This window comes from Pseudophryne corroboree, chromosome 10 (assembly GCF_028390025.1).
Source record: "Pseudophryne corroboree isolate aPseCor3 chromosome 10, aPseCor3.hap2, whole genome shotgun sequence".
Lineage (NCBI taxonomy): Eukaryota > Metazoa > Chordata > Amphibia > Anura > Myobatrachidae > Pseudophryne > Pseudophryne corroboree.
The window spans coordinates 316,213,434-316,231,917 of record NC_086453.1 but is presented as its reverse complement, the minus strand read 5'-3'; the positions used below and the strand labels follow the sequence as shown (position 1 = coordinate 316,231,917).

General features: G+C 40.7%; 1 protein-coding gene across 2 annotated transcripts in view; it reads right to left on the bottom strand.

Annotated features, from left to right (window-relative positions):
* Positions 1-340: 340 nt before the first annotated feature.
* The window catches only part of TRIM29 (tripartite motif containing 29), a 103,049-nt gene continuing 84,905 nt past the window's right edge, over positions 341-18,484 (bottom strand). The window contains exons 6-10 of one of the 2 annotated variants that reach the window (XM_063943508.1): positions 14,183-14,269; positions 11,487-11,570; positions 8,684-8,776; positions 6,356-6,432; positions 342-3,104 (exon numbers count right to left, since the gene is read on the bottom strand). In XM_063943508.1, the coding sequence (XP_063799578.1) occupies positions 3,045-3,104; positions 6,356-6,432; positions 8,684-8,776; positions 11,487-11,570; positions 14,183-14,269 (401 nt within the window). In that variant the 3' untranslated portion in view covers positions 342-3,044. Of the gene's footprint in view, positions 3,105-6,355; positions 6,433-8,683; positions 8,777-11,486; positions 11,571-14,182; positions 14,270-18,484 lie in introns of both variants that reach the window. The other variant, XM_063943509.1, reaches the window with a different exon arrangement.

Sequence of the window (18,484 nt, the reverse complement as noted above, 5' to 3'; positions counted from 1 at the left end):
TTACCCCCTCCGACATTGGGATCTTCAATGTCTGGATGCTGGTATCAGTCATGTGACCGCCAACATCCCAACGAGCGGTATTTCATACCGAACCCAAAACAAGAAATGGATCAAAATCAGTAAGATTAACTCCTAACTAGTACAGTATATTATCCTTCAATTTCTAATACAAATTAGCGTATTATAGGAAAACTATTGGTGTCGTTTCTATTATATTAAGCAAAGTACAGAACCAATGTGCTATAATATATGTGACATTTATTTAGGTGAATCATTATCTGCTGCAGAACAATAAAACAAATCACACAACATTTGTCTTTATTTACTATAGAACTTTAATTTGAATAGACCAACACTGCAAAATTGGAGTTATCACAAAACATGTTCAGGAAAATTGTTTAGACAACATTTTCTTTAGAAGAAAATATTTTTGCAATTCCGTGTACAGTAAAACACAATTTAAAGTTGCAATTTATCTCATATTACATTATATTGCAATATTTATGACGTTTATCGTTAATTAGTTAAGACTAATTCTTTTCTAAGCCTTATTTTACTGTTGGTACCATCAAGACTGTAACTAAAAACTTTCCAAAGATGGTAACACAAAAGAGGTCGAACATCCAGACACAATTCTACGTAGAATAAAAACACAGTTATTGTAATTAAATAAATTGCAGTATTTGAAGGCTTGTTTATTACACACATTAAACAACTGTATTCTAATGACAGAGATTAGTGGAACATGTAACCTGAACAAATTAAGTTTCGCCATTAACAACTGTAATAAGAATTAAGTTTTCCGGAAACTTTTTTGTTATATTTTACATATGTAGGTTAATGTGGTTTTGTACCTATTTCTGTTTTGGCTTTTAAAAAATACAAAGTTTACTTAGAGAAAAAAGTATATATATATTTTTTTGCCCCTTAGTACCAATAACAATATACAGTATAATTTACATTTTATTTAAATCTGATTATTTTGACCAATGATACAGTATGTAGGAGCTAAATAGAAAAAAAGAAAATAATTCTAGAATAACTTGTGTAATGTCTGTGGAAGCAGGAATTCTGGGGCATGTGGCATTCATACACTCTTAATATGAGTGTAGATTATATTGTCCTGGAGGAAGGGGAGATCATGTACTTATACGTAGGTGTGGCTTTAAAGACCAGAAAGTAGTGTCAATACTACCCCAAGCACATGGGGAGTACATCATTTTTTTTTATATCTCTGTACATTATTGATTGCAGAAATAGAATATCATATATGTATATATATATATATATATATATATAAGATAGATCGATAGATAGATAGATAGATAGATAGATAGATAGATAGATAGATAGATAGATAGATAGATAGAAAGAAAGATAGACAGACCAGATTTAGCTATTCAGATACGGTACTGCTGAATATTATGTTTCTTTCTACCGTTCTTCTGCATTTAGTGTAAAATTGTATTCTTCCCTTAATGAGTATTAGTAGTGCTCAGTGGACAGCATTGTACATGGATTCACAGACTAACAAATAAATACACCACTCAAACACTGCATCTACTGTATATAAATAACATATCAATGCAATATCAATCTAAAAGCAAGGTTCTGTTATTCCCACAATCAGTGTTTTGATTCACAGTTATTGTGCAAGAGTGGGATCGTTTGATCTGGATTCATATGTGATTTTCTTTGTGGTGTCAGCCTCTTACCAGACATTCTGGACTCTCTGCCCCAGGCTGGGACATAGTTCCTAAATTGATAATTACTAAGTTGATAATGTTGACACTGAGACAGTTTGGCCTGTTCTGATGTTCCAAGTATATACCTACATATACCTTTAGGTTCATGATGGGGCATTTTAGCAGACTAAGCCTCTTAACAAAGAAAACTTTTGTATATTTGTGCATTTAGTATGACGCACAGGAACACCAGAGCATTCTGGGACAATATCTGCCCAGACACGTCGCCTGGTTCCCTGTTTCACTAATAGTTTCTGACCGCAGGCATTTGATTGGGGCAAAGAGCCCTTTACTGTATTATGTCTAAGTCAGAAAATGCCATGAAGGAATGATTCAGAAGACGTGACGTTAATATGCCTCTAAAATGTAATAAAAAATTAATACTTCGGAGCTGACCGATTCTAGCTTGCCATTCATAATCCCAGAAAAGATTGGCTAAAATGAAGGTGGTTCAGCACCATGCTGTCTATTAGCCAAAGGAATAGAGGCATGCAGCGAGGCAAAATACTAAAGTTTATTTCATTCAAGAATGCAGGAGATAAATCTTGCATTAGCTGAAATTGATTTTTAGAATGGTACAAAGCCTGGGATAGAAAGGAAGCAGAAGGGAATATCTGAGCTGTGAAGATTACACTGGAAGGCAGCTGTGAAAATGGAGACGGTGCTGCCCACTGAGCTTACACTGCTGCTTAATGCTCAAACCAGACAAATTGAAGGGGTGCTGTGCAAATTGCTAGAGGTGTACTCAGAAAGAATTAAGTGAAATAAGGGCGATTGAAAGGTATATAAAGTATAATCTCTGAACTAATTCAGGTGGTCTCAAGCCATGTACGTAGGTGAACACATATCCAATGCAGAACTATCTGAAAATGTTTAAAACAGAAAAAAAAAATCAAGATTATCGGTGCTGTAGGCAATGGTTCAGGGCGACAGGTGAGGATTTGTATCGTTAAGTATTTCATAACCTAGACCTCAGACATTATAATAGTCATATTTTGTAAATAAAAACATAATACTTTCTACAAAGGCACAGTAAAGAGTTAAGTTGAGATACATAGATATGAGTTTCATTCCAGCCCCGACCAACCCAGGAATTCCAGTGAGTGGTTATTGCCGTTGGCTAGAATAAAACCTGTTTTGTTTTTTTCCTCCCAGACAAATCCAGTTATAACACATTGACTGCAATAGCAGTGAAAGAATAAGGCAGCGTTCCCCACCCTACGTCTGCCCATATATCCCACACATCCATAGCTTTGGTAAGAAAAGAAGAACATTTTAGGCATCTATAGTCCCAGCGATTTATGGGGATTCGTTGTTGGCGGTATTTCCTTTATTCACATAGAAAGGGCGCTGTTGGGTCTGTGGGAAACATAACATAAATGTTAGTTACTTTCATTCTTCTATGTATTCTAAAGCAGAAGAAACAGTAGGCATTGTTTGTGTGAGCATTGCTTGCTTGTGTTATACCTAATACCCGCTGCCGCAATAACTCAGGTGATTCCCGGTTCATGGCTCAGTATAAAAGGGTTCCTGAAATATAACCTGGGTCCAGAGACCCGGGAATTCATCCCAGACAGTGAGCAAAGTTGGACCTGGCAAAGACCTGGGTAACAGAGCAGTGTAAACGGGTGACCCAGGTCATCTGACCTGGGTCCCAATTTCAAGTCTATGGAAAGCTGGCTCACCAGCGCTCAGAGATGATGTCATCTCCATGCGCTGGGAGAGGGGAGCCCAGGTAATAACCTGAGTCCAGCATGCAGTGTAAATGGGGTTTCAAGCCACCATGAACTGGCTTGAAGTTGAAACCCATGTTCTGTGATTTGGGCTGGACCCAGGTTGGCGGTGTAAAAGGGGTGGGTATGGACTTAGGTTGGCAGTATAAAAGGGGATGCAACATAGTCCATCAAAGATTATCATGCTATGGCCGATCCTGTGGAATGCGTTGGCCTGCTACGCCCATTTACACTCATTGATCAGTTTGTAAATCAAAGGCTAAGTCCACATCTTACTGCAATGATTAGAGGTAGGTTAGGTATAAGACACACTCTTTTGGCTCTTTTGCTCATTTTAAGTAAAATAAAAACTCCACAAACTGGACTTATCTTGTAATATAAATTGTATTCAATTTATCTGATAAAACTCTATTTTTCTACTTATTGAACACGGTAAATAAGCTGAAAGCAATGGCAATGGGTTAAATCTAATTTGAGTTATTGATGGTTGGCATACACTATACAATGAAGTGCCCGATCCACCAGATAATTGTACAGTGTATGCGCACAACATATCCAAAAATACTGATTGGTCAGACATGCCGGATCATCCAGAGTGTCTGTCCAATGCGATATTTTGAAGTTGGAAATTGGGCGCGTTTGCGTGTATGTGTTGCTACAGCCAGCAGTTGTAAATTTTGCCGGGTGCTTCACAGCGGAGAAATGGAAAAAGTCTCCTCCCCAGGGGAGGAACTCAGAGATTGTGGCCATATACTGTGAGATATCTCACACTGTATGCCCATGATATCTGCTGGGTGCCGGGTCTGACAGGCATTTTATTTGACCGTGTATGCCCAGCTTAATACCCAGGGATGGACTGGCCCACAGGGGTACAGGGGAAACCACCGGTGGGCCCCAATGCCTCCGCTAGTGATCAGGTTCCAGACTGTGTTCTTGAATTATACATTATACATATGTTACCTTATACTGCACAGGACTATGATGTATTCTCTACAGTGCATTGCCAATATTTATCTTGTACATTATCATGCACGCACTAGCAGTATTTATATATTTGTCAAGGGGTCCATCCCATGCACTCACTAATGGTTAGGCAAACCAATGTAATGGCTGGCCACACCCCCTATGGAGACTGACCACACCCCTAAACATGGCCCCCTACCACTGCATTCCCCGGTGGGCCCTTCATACCCCAGTCCAACACTGTTAATACCAATATCAAATTCAATGATTTACAGTCTCTAATGGCCATAAAACCAAAATGTTGCTTCTTTATGCCTGATATATAGGAAGAAATAGCAATACCGTATAAAACAACACACTAATTATTCTTTACAAAAAAAAAAAAAAACACCTAAAGGAAAAAGATTTTGAAATAATTGTATTTAAACACTCTACCCTATAAAAAGATCTTAATTTATCTACATTTTTAAGCAAATTTACAAAAATGTGAAATTAAGTTCACCGCTGATTCCGGCAAAAACAAAATATTCTACATAAAGTGAATTTCACGGCTTGACGTTGCTTATATAGCCAATTTGACATATTTCATATAATTGTCACATGCAATGTATTATACATGGATGGGCATGTCAATCTCACAGTGTTGTCATGGTAACTTGCTGGAATATTAATCATACACAGGCAAAAATGAGATGACAGCTGGAGGCCATAGGACCAGCAATTAGAGAGAGAGAGGTGTGGGCACAATGATCTGAGATGGATACTGATAACATCGAATTAGTTATTGGGGTCAGCTAATTAGCTATAGTATAAGCAATATGGTGACATTGTGATAATCATTGTTTTTGTCATTAACAATAATTACATATCTTTAATTCTTGCGGCTATAGCTGGCACTATGGGAAAGCTACTTTAAAGACAAATAGATGCGAGACACATCTACATTTTCTTTTCGCAATAATGAAAGGAGAAACCTTTTCCCTTTTCATCAAAACCCATATAAGTCCTCTTTCTTATTGCAAAATGCCATCTGGAGAAGGTTCTGTGAGGTAACTTTATGCAGCAACTTTACTTCAGTAAACTCTGTTAGTGTCACATGAGCATATTAGAAAGTATGGGCCCGATTCAGACCTGACCGCCGCTGTGCGTTTTCGCACAGTGGGCGATTATCGATTGACTGCGCATGTGTATGCACCACAATGCGCACGTGCGTCGGCAAACAACAACAGCCATCGCCAAACAGCAACAAGCTGGTGATAAAATTTCGATCGCACAGCCGTTCGCATGCTGATTAACAGGAAGAGGCCGTTTAGGGGTGGTAACTGGGCGTTTTCTGGGAGTGTCAGGAAAAACGCAGGCGTGGCCAAGCGGTTTCTGGGAGGGTGTGTGACGTCAGCTCCGGATCCGATCAGCCTGTTCTTTTTGCACTGTAGGAGTAAGTCCTGGGCTGCGCACACTGGAAAACTCATTAGATGGTGAGTGAGCTGCAAACGGATTTGCAGCTGTCCGCTGACTGAGGGATATTTTCACACGGCGTACACATGCGATTGCACACTTGCACGGGGCGAATTTACACTCCCTCTCGGGCGGCAACTATCTGATCGCAGGACAACAAAATTAGCAGCACAGTGATTAGGTCTGAATTAAGCCCCATATTTCAGCCAGAAGAGTGTGGAGTCCCCAACCCAGAGGCATCCTTAGTAACAGTGAATGGGTAACAACACTTCTTTGTCACACAGGAAACACTTTAGAACGCTTCAGTTGTTATAACATTTTGGACAGGTTGACTCGGCTCCAGCTAAAACAAAACAGATTATCTGAAGCCATTTTAGGCACTCCATGGTGATTTTTCCCTTCATGTAAATAATACTAAACACAACATCCCTGTTTAATCCCTGTATATACAGAACTCACCAGCAGACTTTGCTTTGAAGATTTCCATGTTTGTGGCAAGGCTTTTGTTGGCTGGTGTCTCGTCATCATCGGATACACTGCAGGGAGTTATTACAAAATTGTTTGTTACAGTAAAAGGAAATAAAAAAACAAATGTGATTATTATATATTCAGAGAAGAGAATCAGTGTGGAGTCAAGATTTATCAAAGCTTGGAAAGAGGTTAAGTACCAACCAATCCCCTTCTAACTCATTTTACAGGCTGTGTTTGGAAAATAACGGGAACTGATTAGTTGGTACATTATCTCTCTCCAATCTTTGATGTATCCCCCCCCCTCCCCCTCCCCCTTGGTCACAATGGCCACTGACATTATTTGTCAATTATGTTAGCCTTAATGTCAGGGGTCAAACCAGAGGTGGTTTAATAGAGGAGGAGGCCATGTGCAATCTCTATGCGTGCCCCCTCCTCTACCTCTATGCGAGCAGAGTCTACCACTGTGCCAGAGTTTACTGCACATGAGCAGGTCTCCAGAAACATGGCATCCACACCATGTTCCCAGTGGTTTCTCCACTGCGCATGTGCAATTCTCCAGGAAAATGGAGGTTGCTCCATTTTTCAAGTGATTTCTGCAGCTCAGATGCCAGCCTCCAGAGAGGTGAGTATAATGTATAGGTGTGTGATGTGCCCCCCCCCCCTACCCAGACCCAGTTACCCGTGTGCATAGCAAAGCCTGCACCCATTGTAAATATTTAGGCAAACTCAGATCTATCCTTCGCTTTTACGTTTAAGAAAATGTTGCCCTTATGTGCTGGTTGGTACATGGCTTTTATTTGCCCGTATACTACATAATCTAAAAAATAATATCTCTCCCATACTCTCTTACCATGGTCACAGCAGTAAATGACACCATGGGCGGGATGTATTAAGATACATCGCGTGCCCCTCGCCGTGCATCGCAGCGATGTTGATCGCATATGTACTAACATATGCAATCAATATCGCAATGCGGTGATGGAGGCCCCCTGCGATACCTGTGAGGTGGTCTGCGGGGGGTCTCTGTCATCTCCCTCGGCTCTCCAGACTCCTCCCACACTGGGAAGCAGCAGCAGGCTGCTCCCGGCGCCTCCTCCTCTCCCCTGCAGCCGGAAGGACCTCCGGCTGCGTTGCTAGGGGGAGGAGGAGACTACCTTCTGGGACCAGGGCTGCCTGAAGGAAGGTATGCCGGGGGGAGGGGGGTCTGCGGCGGGGGCGGCGGTTGGCGATAAGAAGCCTATAGGCTTCTATAGGGTACAGCCATCCAGAGATGGCGATACCCTGGACGGCGAAAAACCGGCGGTTGGGTCTTAGTACATTTGAAAATGCGGTAAAACCCCCAAAAATGGGTGTTTAACCGCTTTTTCCTTTAGTACATCCCGCCCCATGTACAGTATATAACATCTTATAAGGCACCAACAGCTTTCACACTACCATGAAATAAGTGTAGCGAGCAGTTTGCTAAGCAATTAGTTATAGCAGAATGGCAATAGCGGTGTTGACCAGAGGCTCCTATGTTTGTGACATAGGAGTCTATGTACTGCCTTGGAGAGAGATAAAGTGGGCGGAGATAACGTACCAACCAACCAACTACTGTCCTTTTTCAAATGCAGCCTGTAACATAGCAGTTAGGAGCTGTGTGGTTGGTACTTTAACCCTGTCCACTTTCTCTACTGTATCTCTGAGGCATAATACCTAGTCCTAGACCCCTATATCACATATTGTAGTATAGGGTTTAATGAAGCACTGCTATTAAAACAGCCGTACATTACACATAGTGTATGGATGCTAAGTGGCGCAACGCACTACAAAAGGGGGATATCTGTTCCCCTTAGCAGCCGTGGCCCACTCCAACAGGTGTGAGTAATTAGTACCTGTCCCCCCCCCCTTCCTCTCTGCACCCCTGTCATCTTCCCCACTTTATATCTGTTAAAGGTTTCATACATCTGCACCTATGCGATTCAGCCATTATGCATGTGCAGGCTGACTCACTGAGCAGGCAGATAAACATTGTGAGGACTTTTGTTCTGTGAATGGATTATGAAGTGGGACACAGATGCTGCTTTTATCATCCATGTGAGTTTATAAAAAAAACTGGTTCACAGACACGGAGAGATGAAAAGAGGGAAATGTACAGTGGTAGAGGCAACAGGCATGGTAGACAATGGTAAATAAGTGGTCTTAATTCCAATGCATTGAAAAGATCTCTTTGTAAATCAAGACATTAGAAAAAAAAAAGACCACTTATCTTGTGCTGGCGGTAACAATACTGTGTGTGACACATACTGTAGCATAATGAAGTCAATTAAAGCATACCATTCATGTTATATGGATTGTTTTCTTGCTGACTGGTGGTCTCTGTGGCTGTTACATTGGATTGAAATTGGTAGGATGGTAATTGGGTGGAGGCTGGGAAAAAAAGGAAAAAGAAGCATTTCAATACATTATGGCTAGGAGGTGCAGAACAGGTCTTATGATTACACTGCAGCTGGACCAGAGGAACAGGAAAATAGACTTTTCATTTAGTTAACATTTCAAATGACAGAGGTGAAAGAGAGCGAGGAAAAGGAGAAACGGCAGGTGTCATTTTCCATGGAAGATTTTGGAACATTTTGACAGTATTTTTAATCTCAAAATGTTACCCGGATCTCCCGTTGCAATGGTACCATGTGTGACCATGACCATTAACCACCATGTGTGACCATGACCATTAACCACCATGTGTGACCATGACCATTAACCACCATGTGTGACCATGACCATTAACCACCATGTGTGACCATGACCATTAACCACCATGTGTGACCATGAACATTAACCACCATGTGTGACCATGACCATTAACCACCATGTGTGACCATGACCATTAACCACCATGTGTGACCATGACCATTAACCACCATGTGTGACCATGACCATTAACCATCATGTGCGACTAGTTAATAGTAGATTATGCAGAGTTTAGCCAATCAAAAAAGTAGTAGACTAGGATAACTAATGCCTCAAAATCACTTTTTGAAATTGATCCATGATCAGGGATTATGTGTCATTGTATGGAAATGAAGCTGTTGTGTTCTTATAAATCTGAGTCTCTACAGTGCCAGCCTTCCTCATGTGTACCAGCCCTTACCACGGGTATACTGTGGTTCTGGAGCAGGGATAGGCTGCTGCTCACATGGGCTGTTGAGAATATTGGGGGTCATTCCGAGTTGATCGCTAGCTGCCGTGAAAAAAATGGCTAATCTGTACATGCGTATGCACCGCAGGCATGGCCGGGCGGGTATCTGACATCATTACCGTGTCACTCGTCGCAGCAATCATCGCACACGATAAGTAACTACAAGGCTGGTCTTGTTTTGCACAAAATGCGTTTGCAGGCGCTCTGCTGCACAGGCGTTCGCACTCCTGCAAAGTGAAAATACACTCCCCCGTGGGCAGTGACTATGTGTTTGCACGGCTGCTAAAAACTGCTAGCGAGCAATCATCTCGGAATGACCCCCATTGGATTCACTACAATGTGGTCCTTCTCCTGGCTGAACAGGAGAGAAGGTGAATTTGTTTTAACTAAGCAGTCATGTATAAATGCTCAATAGTTAAGTCCCTCTGTATACGTAAGTTTGGATTAAAAAACAAACATTATTTAACAGACAGATGAACACTGATGAAGACTCACACTGACTGCTACACGGACTTGCATTAAGACTCACATTGACAGCGACAAGCAGACAGGCAGACAGGCAGACAGGCAGAAGCCCCCACTGCACCTCTCTGTTGGACAGACTATACCCCTCCTGCCCATCCTCCTGTCACGGGCACAGCTTTACTTGTGGTAAGGATGTGCCCTACAGGAAAATGTGATTACTAATAAATATTATTGCTACTTATATAATACAGGATGGTAGAATCTCCTATTTTAGGGAAAATTAGCAGCAAATGGTAATAATGAGGCAATGGCACATTGATAAATACAAGTTCGATGGGCCATTTCCTTACCTCAGTCCAGTATCTTTGATTTCAGCCATTAGGGACAGTACACTGTCGGCTGAGTGGAGAGCAGTGTGGGGATTTGACTAGCTTACCGCATATATCATTATCCCTTATTTAAACAACGTTTCCCTTTGTAGCTAGACATACAGTATGCATTGTGATTGATGGCTGAAAAGTTGTAAATGGCCCTTTGAAATTGATTTGGCCACTATAAATTGTGGATATTCAGGGGGAGATGTATCAAAGCTTGGAGAGTGTTAATGTTGAGAGAGATAAAGTACCGGGATGCGGTTAAGATGGTGGCTGTTTGGTTCCCAGCAGCCGGAATACCGACGCCAGAATCCCGACACTAGTCAGAATGGCGATGCCGGAATCCCGACAGGGCCAGGAGAGCGGCGCCGGAATCCCAACTGTAAGTATAGTGCGAGTGTTAAGGCCGTGGTGGGGGGAGTTAGGTTTAGGTGCCACCAGGGGAAGGGGTGTTAGAGTAAAGTTTCGGGGAGGGGGGTTATGTTTAGCCACCACCACATTGAGGTTAGGATTAGGCAATAAGGGGGGAGGTTAGGGTTAGGCTGCGGGAAGGGAGGGTTAGTGTTAGGGAGTAGGGGACGGGGTGGACATACCTACCTCACCCCTGTCGGGATTTCAATGACCAGGATGCCGGCATTGGTATTGTGACTGCTGGCATCCCGTCAATCATACTGAAGCCAAAGTACCAACCAATCAGTTCCCAACTGACACAGACCATAAAATGACAGGTAGAAGCTGATTGGTTTGCACTTTATCTCTCTCCAAGCTTTGCTAAATCTCCCCCTCAATGTGAAATAAGAGGACAAATCTACTTTTCTGAAACCTGCGCTATAATAAGGCTCATTCTCAAATTTCAACGATAACAAGAATGATTTCTTAAAGAGTTTATGAATGAAAGATTTTCTTCGGAAGCACTAGTTGCAGAACGTTATCTATAGAACGGAGAACACACCAGTGAGGAAGAGATACCTATTACAAGCTAGAGAAGAACTGGAAAGCGGGAGTAGTGATCACACTATGGAGCATCCCAATAGATAATTGTCAGTCTGATTTAAAGTGCGATAGCAGTGACTGGAATTAGCACCAGAACCAGCAGGAATACCTTTCTGAGTAAAGGTCGTGGCTGAATAGCTGGAAGTGTCGTCTTGGGCCGGGAGGGGAGAAGCGTCCCACATCCTGTAAGATCCTATAAGAAAAGTTGCTAACTTTTCAGTATTAATCTACAGACAAAACCTAAACTGTTATTTAATTAATATCTCTACAGATTTGCATTTCATTAAGATTTTGTTGCACTAATTTATTCTTAAATATTAATTACATTAAGATGTACACTCAATATCATGTGGTTACCTACATTCTGTACATAATAATATACAGGTTTTTTTCATATATAGCATTTTATTGTTGTCAAGTTTTCTTTATCATAAATTATCAAATTGAAATACTAAAGGGGATTTACTATTAAGGGGCCTACACACTGGGCATTTTCGCCGAGGTGCCCGACAGCCGATACGGCCAGCGGGCGGCTCGGCAGCGAGCGGGGGGGGGGGGGGGGGTGCTGGGGGGAGTGAAGTTTAGTTTCTTCACTCCCCCCCGTCACCCGGCCCCATAGCAATACATACTAATATGGACGAGATTGTCCATATTGGCCTGCATGTATAAACGACCCGGCACCAACAATGAACGAGCGCGGGGCCGCACATTGTTCATCGTTGGTGCCTACACACTGAAAGATATGAACGAGTTCTCGTTCATTAATGAACAGGATCGTTCATATCGTTCAGTGTAATCGCTAAGTGTGTAGGGCCCATTACTGTATGCTGTTTGAGCAGGAAGAAAGGTTAGTACACAAATACATACATTAAAAGCTAGTTAATTAATTATGAACAGTTCGTGCAGATCCTATAATGACACCGTACGGCACAAATAGCTAATTACAGCATGCAGTTATTTTGTGAATTGAGCAATGGACAATATAACGCACAGACAATACTCTTAACGCACAGACAGAAAAATATAAGTATTTTATAAATATATATTGATTTCCTGCAATCATAAATGACATTTTTCTAAATAAATACCCACATTAACAATACATTTACAAACACAGTATTTGTGGCAACTACTGCACTCAGGGCAGATCTGTGTGTATATCCAGAGTTCATAAATTGACTGATGTATTTGGTTAATATGTTGAAACTGACTCCAAGGGGTATAATTACTGAAGTGTGGGCTTTTTAGAAGTGGAGATGTTGCCCCTAGCAACCTATCAGATTATGGGGTCTATTCATGAAGCAGTGAAAAGTGTGGAGAAGTGAGCCTGCGGAGAAATTGCCCATGGCAACCAATCAGCTGCTCCGTATATTTGCATAGTATGCAAATTATAAATGTAACTTCAATGCTGATTGGTTGCCACTGGCACAATTCTCCACACTTTTCACTGCTCCATGAATAGACCCCTATAGCTGTTATCTTTTAGAAGCAGCTAGATACATGTAAAAGATAAAAGTAGATCTGATTGGTTGCTATGGGCAACCCCTCCACTTGACTGTTTTAGAAGCTTTAGTAAATCTACCCTATTTAAGATTAATAAAAGGAAAGACTTTGAGGGGGCAAGTAAATTGTTTTTACCCGCAGCTGACACTAGATGGCGCCCGATCAGGTGCGAGTGCCACAGGGGGGTGAGGGGATATTTCTTCTTGCAGCCTCCTGACGTGGTCAGAAGAAATGTGCACAAAGTAACCAGGACTTTAGACGGGTTTAGCCGCTATACACAGCTAAACCTGGTCTATTTGGGTGCGACAAGCACGATAATTAATGTATGGCCATAAGAACTGAATTCCCCTATGATATATTGTAAAAAAAAAAAAAAAAAAAAGATAAGACAAGGCATAAAGCTGAGTACACACCTTTGCTATCCTCAGCTGATCAGGTTAAACACTCCTGATCAGCCGACTGGTGTGTCCAGCCGTGACCCCCTCTGACCTCTTGTATGAGTGGGGGCAGCAGCGAGGGAGGGAGCAGCTCCTCTATGGGGATCGGGAGGTCACTGTGCAGCACATGAGGTGTGATCTACTGGTCCCAACCATTGAAGTAGCATTAGAAGCCGTCTACCAGCTAAAGCTCCTGCGTCGGCACTGCATACACACCTATACAATCAACGGCCATTCACCCGATATTGGGAGAATGGGCCGATGATAGTATAGGTGTGTACTCAGCTTAAGGATGTACTTGGAACATATTAATAATATCCCTAGGGGCTACTTCATAAACATCTACAGACAACAGATATAATAGGCAAATAATTAAATACATAAAGGGTATTTAGTAAATGTATTTAGTTATCAGGAGTTTCTATGTGAAAATGAGACCTGCTCTACATGGCAAAATATTTTTTTTCACAGTTTTCATTTTAATTGAAGTTTATTAGTTTTTAAGACATTTATGCCCTTATTTATCAATGAGTGATAAATTTCACTGTGAGTGATAAATTGCACCAGCCAATGAGCTCCTAACTTCCATGTCACAGGCCGGGTTTGAAAAATGACAGGAGCGGATTGGCTGGTACAATTTATCACTCATTGTGAAATTTATCACTCATTGATAAATAAGGGCATTCATTCTAATTGACTATGGCATCCTTGATCATCTGGCTCTGCCTCCATAGTAAGTACGCTCTATGAATCGGTCTTGAGGTGATTGATGTCCTATATGTAAAGGCAAATCATGCCTCTTATAAGTACAGAATAAAAATAAGCGTTCTACCAATAAACCTTGTAGCCAGCTGTTACACCGTACCTTTGTTTCCATAGATGCTGTTTAGGCTTGAGGCAGGGCTCTCAGATAAAGAACGCACGGGAGAGGCCTGGTAAGACTGGCGACCTCCTGATGGAGAGAATAAGGAGCAGGTGTTCAGTGAGGAAATTACAAATCATTTCCCACCCAGGAAAATGAATGAACAGAGATACGCATAAATTACTTATCTGTCTCAGATCACTTTTTTTTTTTAAATATACATAACAAGTTTTAATGTCAGCAGTTAATCTTCATGAAGAGAATGGCATTTTCTAAACATTTACTCAATAATATACCAATATTTAAGCGATTAGCCTTTAAATGACAATGACAAACTATTGCAATAAGATCTATCATGGTAATTAAACAAAAATCAATGTAATCTAGTCTTTAGTTAGCATATTTAATCATGTAAATAGATAGATAGATAGATAGATAGATAGATAGATAGATAGATAGATAGATAGATAGATAGATAGATAGATAGATAGTTGGAGGGTATGTGTGTTTTTCCTGTAATGTTTACCTGCACTGATTGCACACCTTTCCATTGTGCCCTACATACAGGGTACATCATACTACTACATAAGCATCAGTCTTCCCATATATGAACTTGGCCCTTGTATGGCTCACCTCCCATAGTGTAACCTTCAAAGTGCGCCCAACATGGCTGCCCCATATGGTACACTTGTGGATGGGATGAAAAATACATAGGCCTGATGGTTTTAATGGAACCCTACTCTGAACTGTAGGACTCTGAAATCACCCCCATTTTGTGTCATCTCTTCTAGGGGTGGACTATTCCACCCTGGGTAATCCTACGCTGAGCGCCCAAGATGGCTGCCGCACCTGGTACCTTGTGAGGGTGGAATACACAACCCTTGGAAGTTATTACCCAAAATGCCTACACCAATCCTGCATTATGCTTTCTGTGTGCTTAAGGTTTTCTTTTATGTCTGTGTTGCTTGTCTATTGTTGTACTACTCAAATCCTCTGTATCATGTGCATTGTTTTTGATATCTGTAAAGCGCCATGAGTCCTGTTGGAGAAAGAGCGCTATATAAATTAAATTATTATTATTATTATTATTATGATAGATTAGATAGATAGATAGATAGATAGATAGATAGATAGATAGATAGATAGACTCACACACAAAACGACAAAAACACACACACAGGGTCGGACTGGCCCACAGGGCTACAGGGGAAACTCCCAGTGGGACCCACATCTAGGGAAGGGGAATATATGCATTATATTATATACTGTATTTGTTACATTATACTGCACAGGACTATGTCTACTTTCTACAGTGTTTGCTGTTGCTAATCTGGTACATTACCATGCATGAACTAACAGTATTTACTATATATATTTGTAAAGGGGCCCAGACCATATACTCTAATGGTTAACAACAGCAATATACTGTAGAAAATACACCATAGCCCTGTGCAGTATAAAGCCTCTTTGGGTGCTGGCCACACCCTCACACCCATAAGCATAGGCGCCTGCTACTGATTCTCCTGGTGGGATTTTCATGCCCCTATCCGACATTAGACACACACACACACACACACACATCCATATGTACTCAAATTAAAGTTTAAACACATTTTCAGATTAAAAGAAAGCATTATATAAAAGGGAGCTATCATGTGACATAACTATACAAATATTTAGCTGATATAAGAGCACTGTTAGCCGATGCTGGAGGCTGTAATGTTTGCATAGTCCTGGCCTCCTAATTATAATACCCTACCATGACCTCTGCTTGCATTTTGCTGTTGTGATATATGACCCCTTGCAGAATCCATGACTGTAAATGCTAATTACAATAAAGTAAGGGACAGCTAACATAGACTGCACCTGCACAACATGCCCTATGTCAGATGTAGGTAGGGTCTCTGGTGACTGTACCTTCCTATACTGTAATGAGGAGAGATCACCGCCATAGTTCTAGAAGATCTCATATATCAATATTATACACAAGCAGAGGTCAGGAGATGGAGCTTTAATTGGAGTCTAAGAATATGCGAATATAAAATTTGACAGCCTCACCTCTCATGATTACAGTATTCTAATATAGGCTCTGTGATACATCTCTTCAATGCAATATTTGACTTTCTTTCCTGAATATTTGGAGAATTATATATATCATAAATGTTCATTGAGGTTTTTTGTGTTTTTTTAATCGTGATAAATTTACTTTACATTATTAAAACAGGACAATAAAGTTTTGTCATTCACAGCATGGCTGCACGGATGGTGTAATGGTTAGCAGTATGCATGTGGTAGGGAATATAGATTGTAAGCTCCACTGGGGCAGGGACTGATGTGAATGGCCAAATATTTTCTGTAAAGAGCTGCGGAATATGTGTGTGCTATATAAATAACTGGTAATAAATAATTGCTAAATAATTAATAGAGCCACTATTCATAGTAATCAATCAATGGGGGCTATCCAATTATCCGCAGTAATTTACAGATAATGGATTTACTAGGGGCAATCCAATTAGCCCCGATGCCGCCGCTTATCCCCCGATGACGGCAAGAAGCATAAACTGCGATAAGTACCCCCATTTTATCTGTAATAAGTGCCGTGAAAATACATAGGTTCACGGCTTTTCACAGAGACAATGTATTTTCGCATAAAATAGTTTTTTTGTGAAAGTTAATCGGATAGGGGTGATAAACAAATGTGAAAATCCCTGTTTTTTGCCCCCGCAGCACTATTGCAGGTAATTGGATACCCCCCAATGTGATATGTTATGCTACTGGCCAATATTTGCGAGTTGCTGGTTCCATGGGAAACTATGGGCCACATTTGCCTACTTGTTCAGCCCACAAAATGACTGCCTCCACTGTTTACTTGTGACAGACGCACTTTAAACATCATTTGTATATTCATGGGTCATGTCCTAAGTGATCTTCTTGCCCATTTTTCATGGGAGCCGGGAGTGCCACCAAATTTTCAGGAGCCTCCCGGCCGTTCCAGGACAGTAGGCAAGTATCCATCAACCTCTAAATGCAAAGTTTGTCTGTGGAAGAGAGATTAGTACTTTTGCAATGCTTTTGTAATGCCGTAACATTTAATAAAATGCTTAATTATATCATAGGTCTACGTATTGTTGCCTACAAAATATTTCAGTATAATTTTTACAATATTTTCCTGTCATAAAATAGACATTTTGAATAAAGAGTACACTCTGATATCAAAGGGAATGTTGTTATTCCTGTCACCATTTTTGAAAGACGTTTCTTTAATTCTCTGATATTTACTAGCAAAGTAATTAGATCGGGGCTGTGGGGAGTAACAATTTGGTTAGAAGGAGCGCTCAATGAAAGTATCTCATTAGTCTGCAAAGCTCCAGATAAACAAGGGTAGGATCTATTTTTTTTTTTTATAAAAGCACAAATTAAATTACATCAATTGAAATAGAATGAAGTCTAGATGATGTGCAAGCAGAGAATAAAAAGTATATTTTCACCCTGCAATTAAGCATCCAGTGCTATGAAATTATGAAAGTCTTTGGGTTTAATAATAGAGGTGCAAATGTACTTTGTGTTAACACATATTGTATATAATCTGCAGTTGTGTAGTGAAAACAAGTGTTCCAAACCCAAGCTGTAATTTGCACATTATATCATGGCAAGTGGTTCTGGCAGCAAAACAATTCTCCATCTATCCCATTACGGCTTGGGGATGATTTATTAACAAAAATGGTTGCCACATGCTTGTCTTAAATGGTGTCCAATCAACTGTAATTTTGTACAAAACATAATTTCATTTAATTAATTTAAAATATTTTTTTACATACGATTTGTAATTATAATTTAATTGTTAGATTCATTGTGCTTTTTCATATATTTATTTATTGAACATAAGCAGCTAAACATCATAGCATCTTAAGTTGGGTACACACCAGGCTGACCAGTTGGCCATCCGTCCTATCTGATGATTGGTAACTGCATACACACTTGACGATCGTCAGCCTGATATGTTGTGCCTGACCTCGCAACCGGGCGTGCATTTACATGTGCCCGCCCAGTTGTGCAGTCAGTCACCGGTGGCGATAATATATCTTATCGGCCATTGGCTGTGCTGCAGGGTCAATGTGATATGTCTGTGAATGACGTCTTTCACAGACCTATTTGAGGTAAACACCCTTCGACACCCACGATATATCAATTGAACAACCAATGTATCGGCCAGTTTGTACCCAGCATAAGGCTTTCAATTACTCATTTTCTACTGTTAACCCAAATAGTAGTAAAATAGTGTAGAAATATTAGCAGAATGATCAT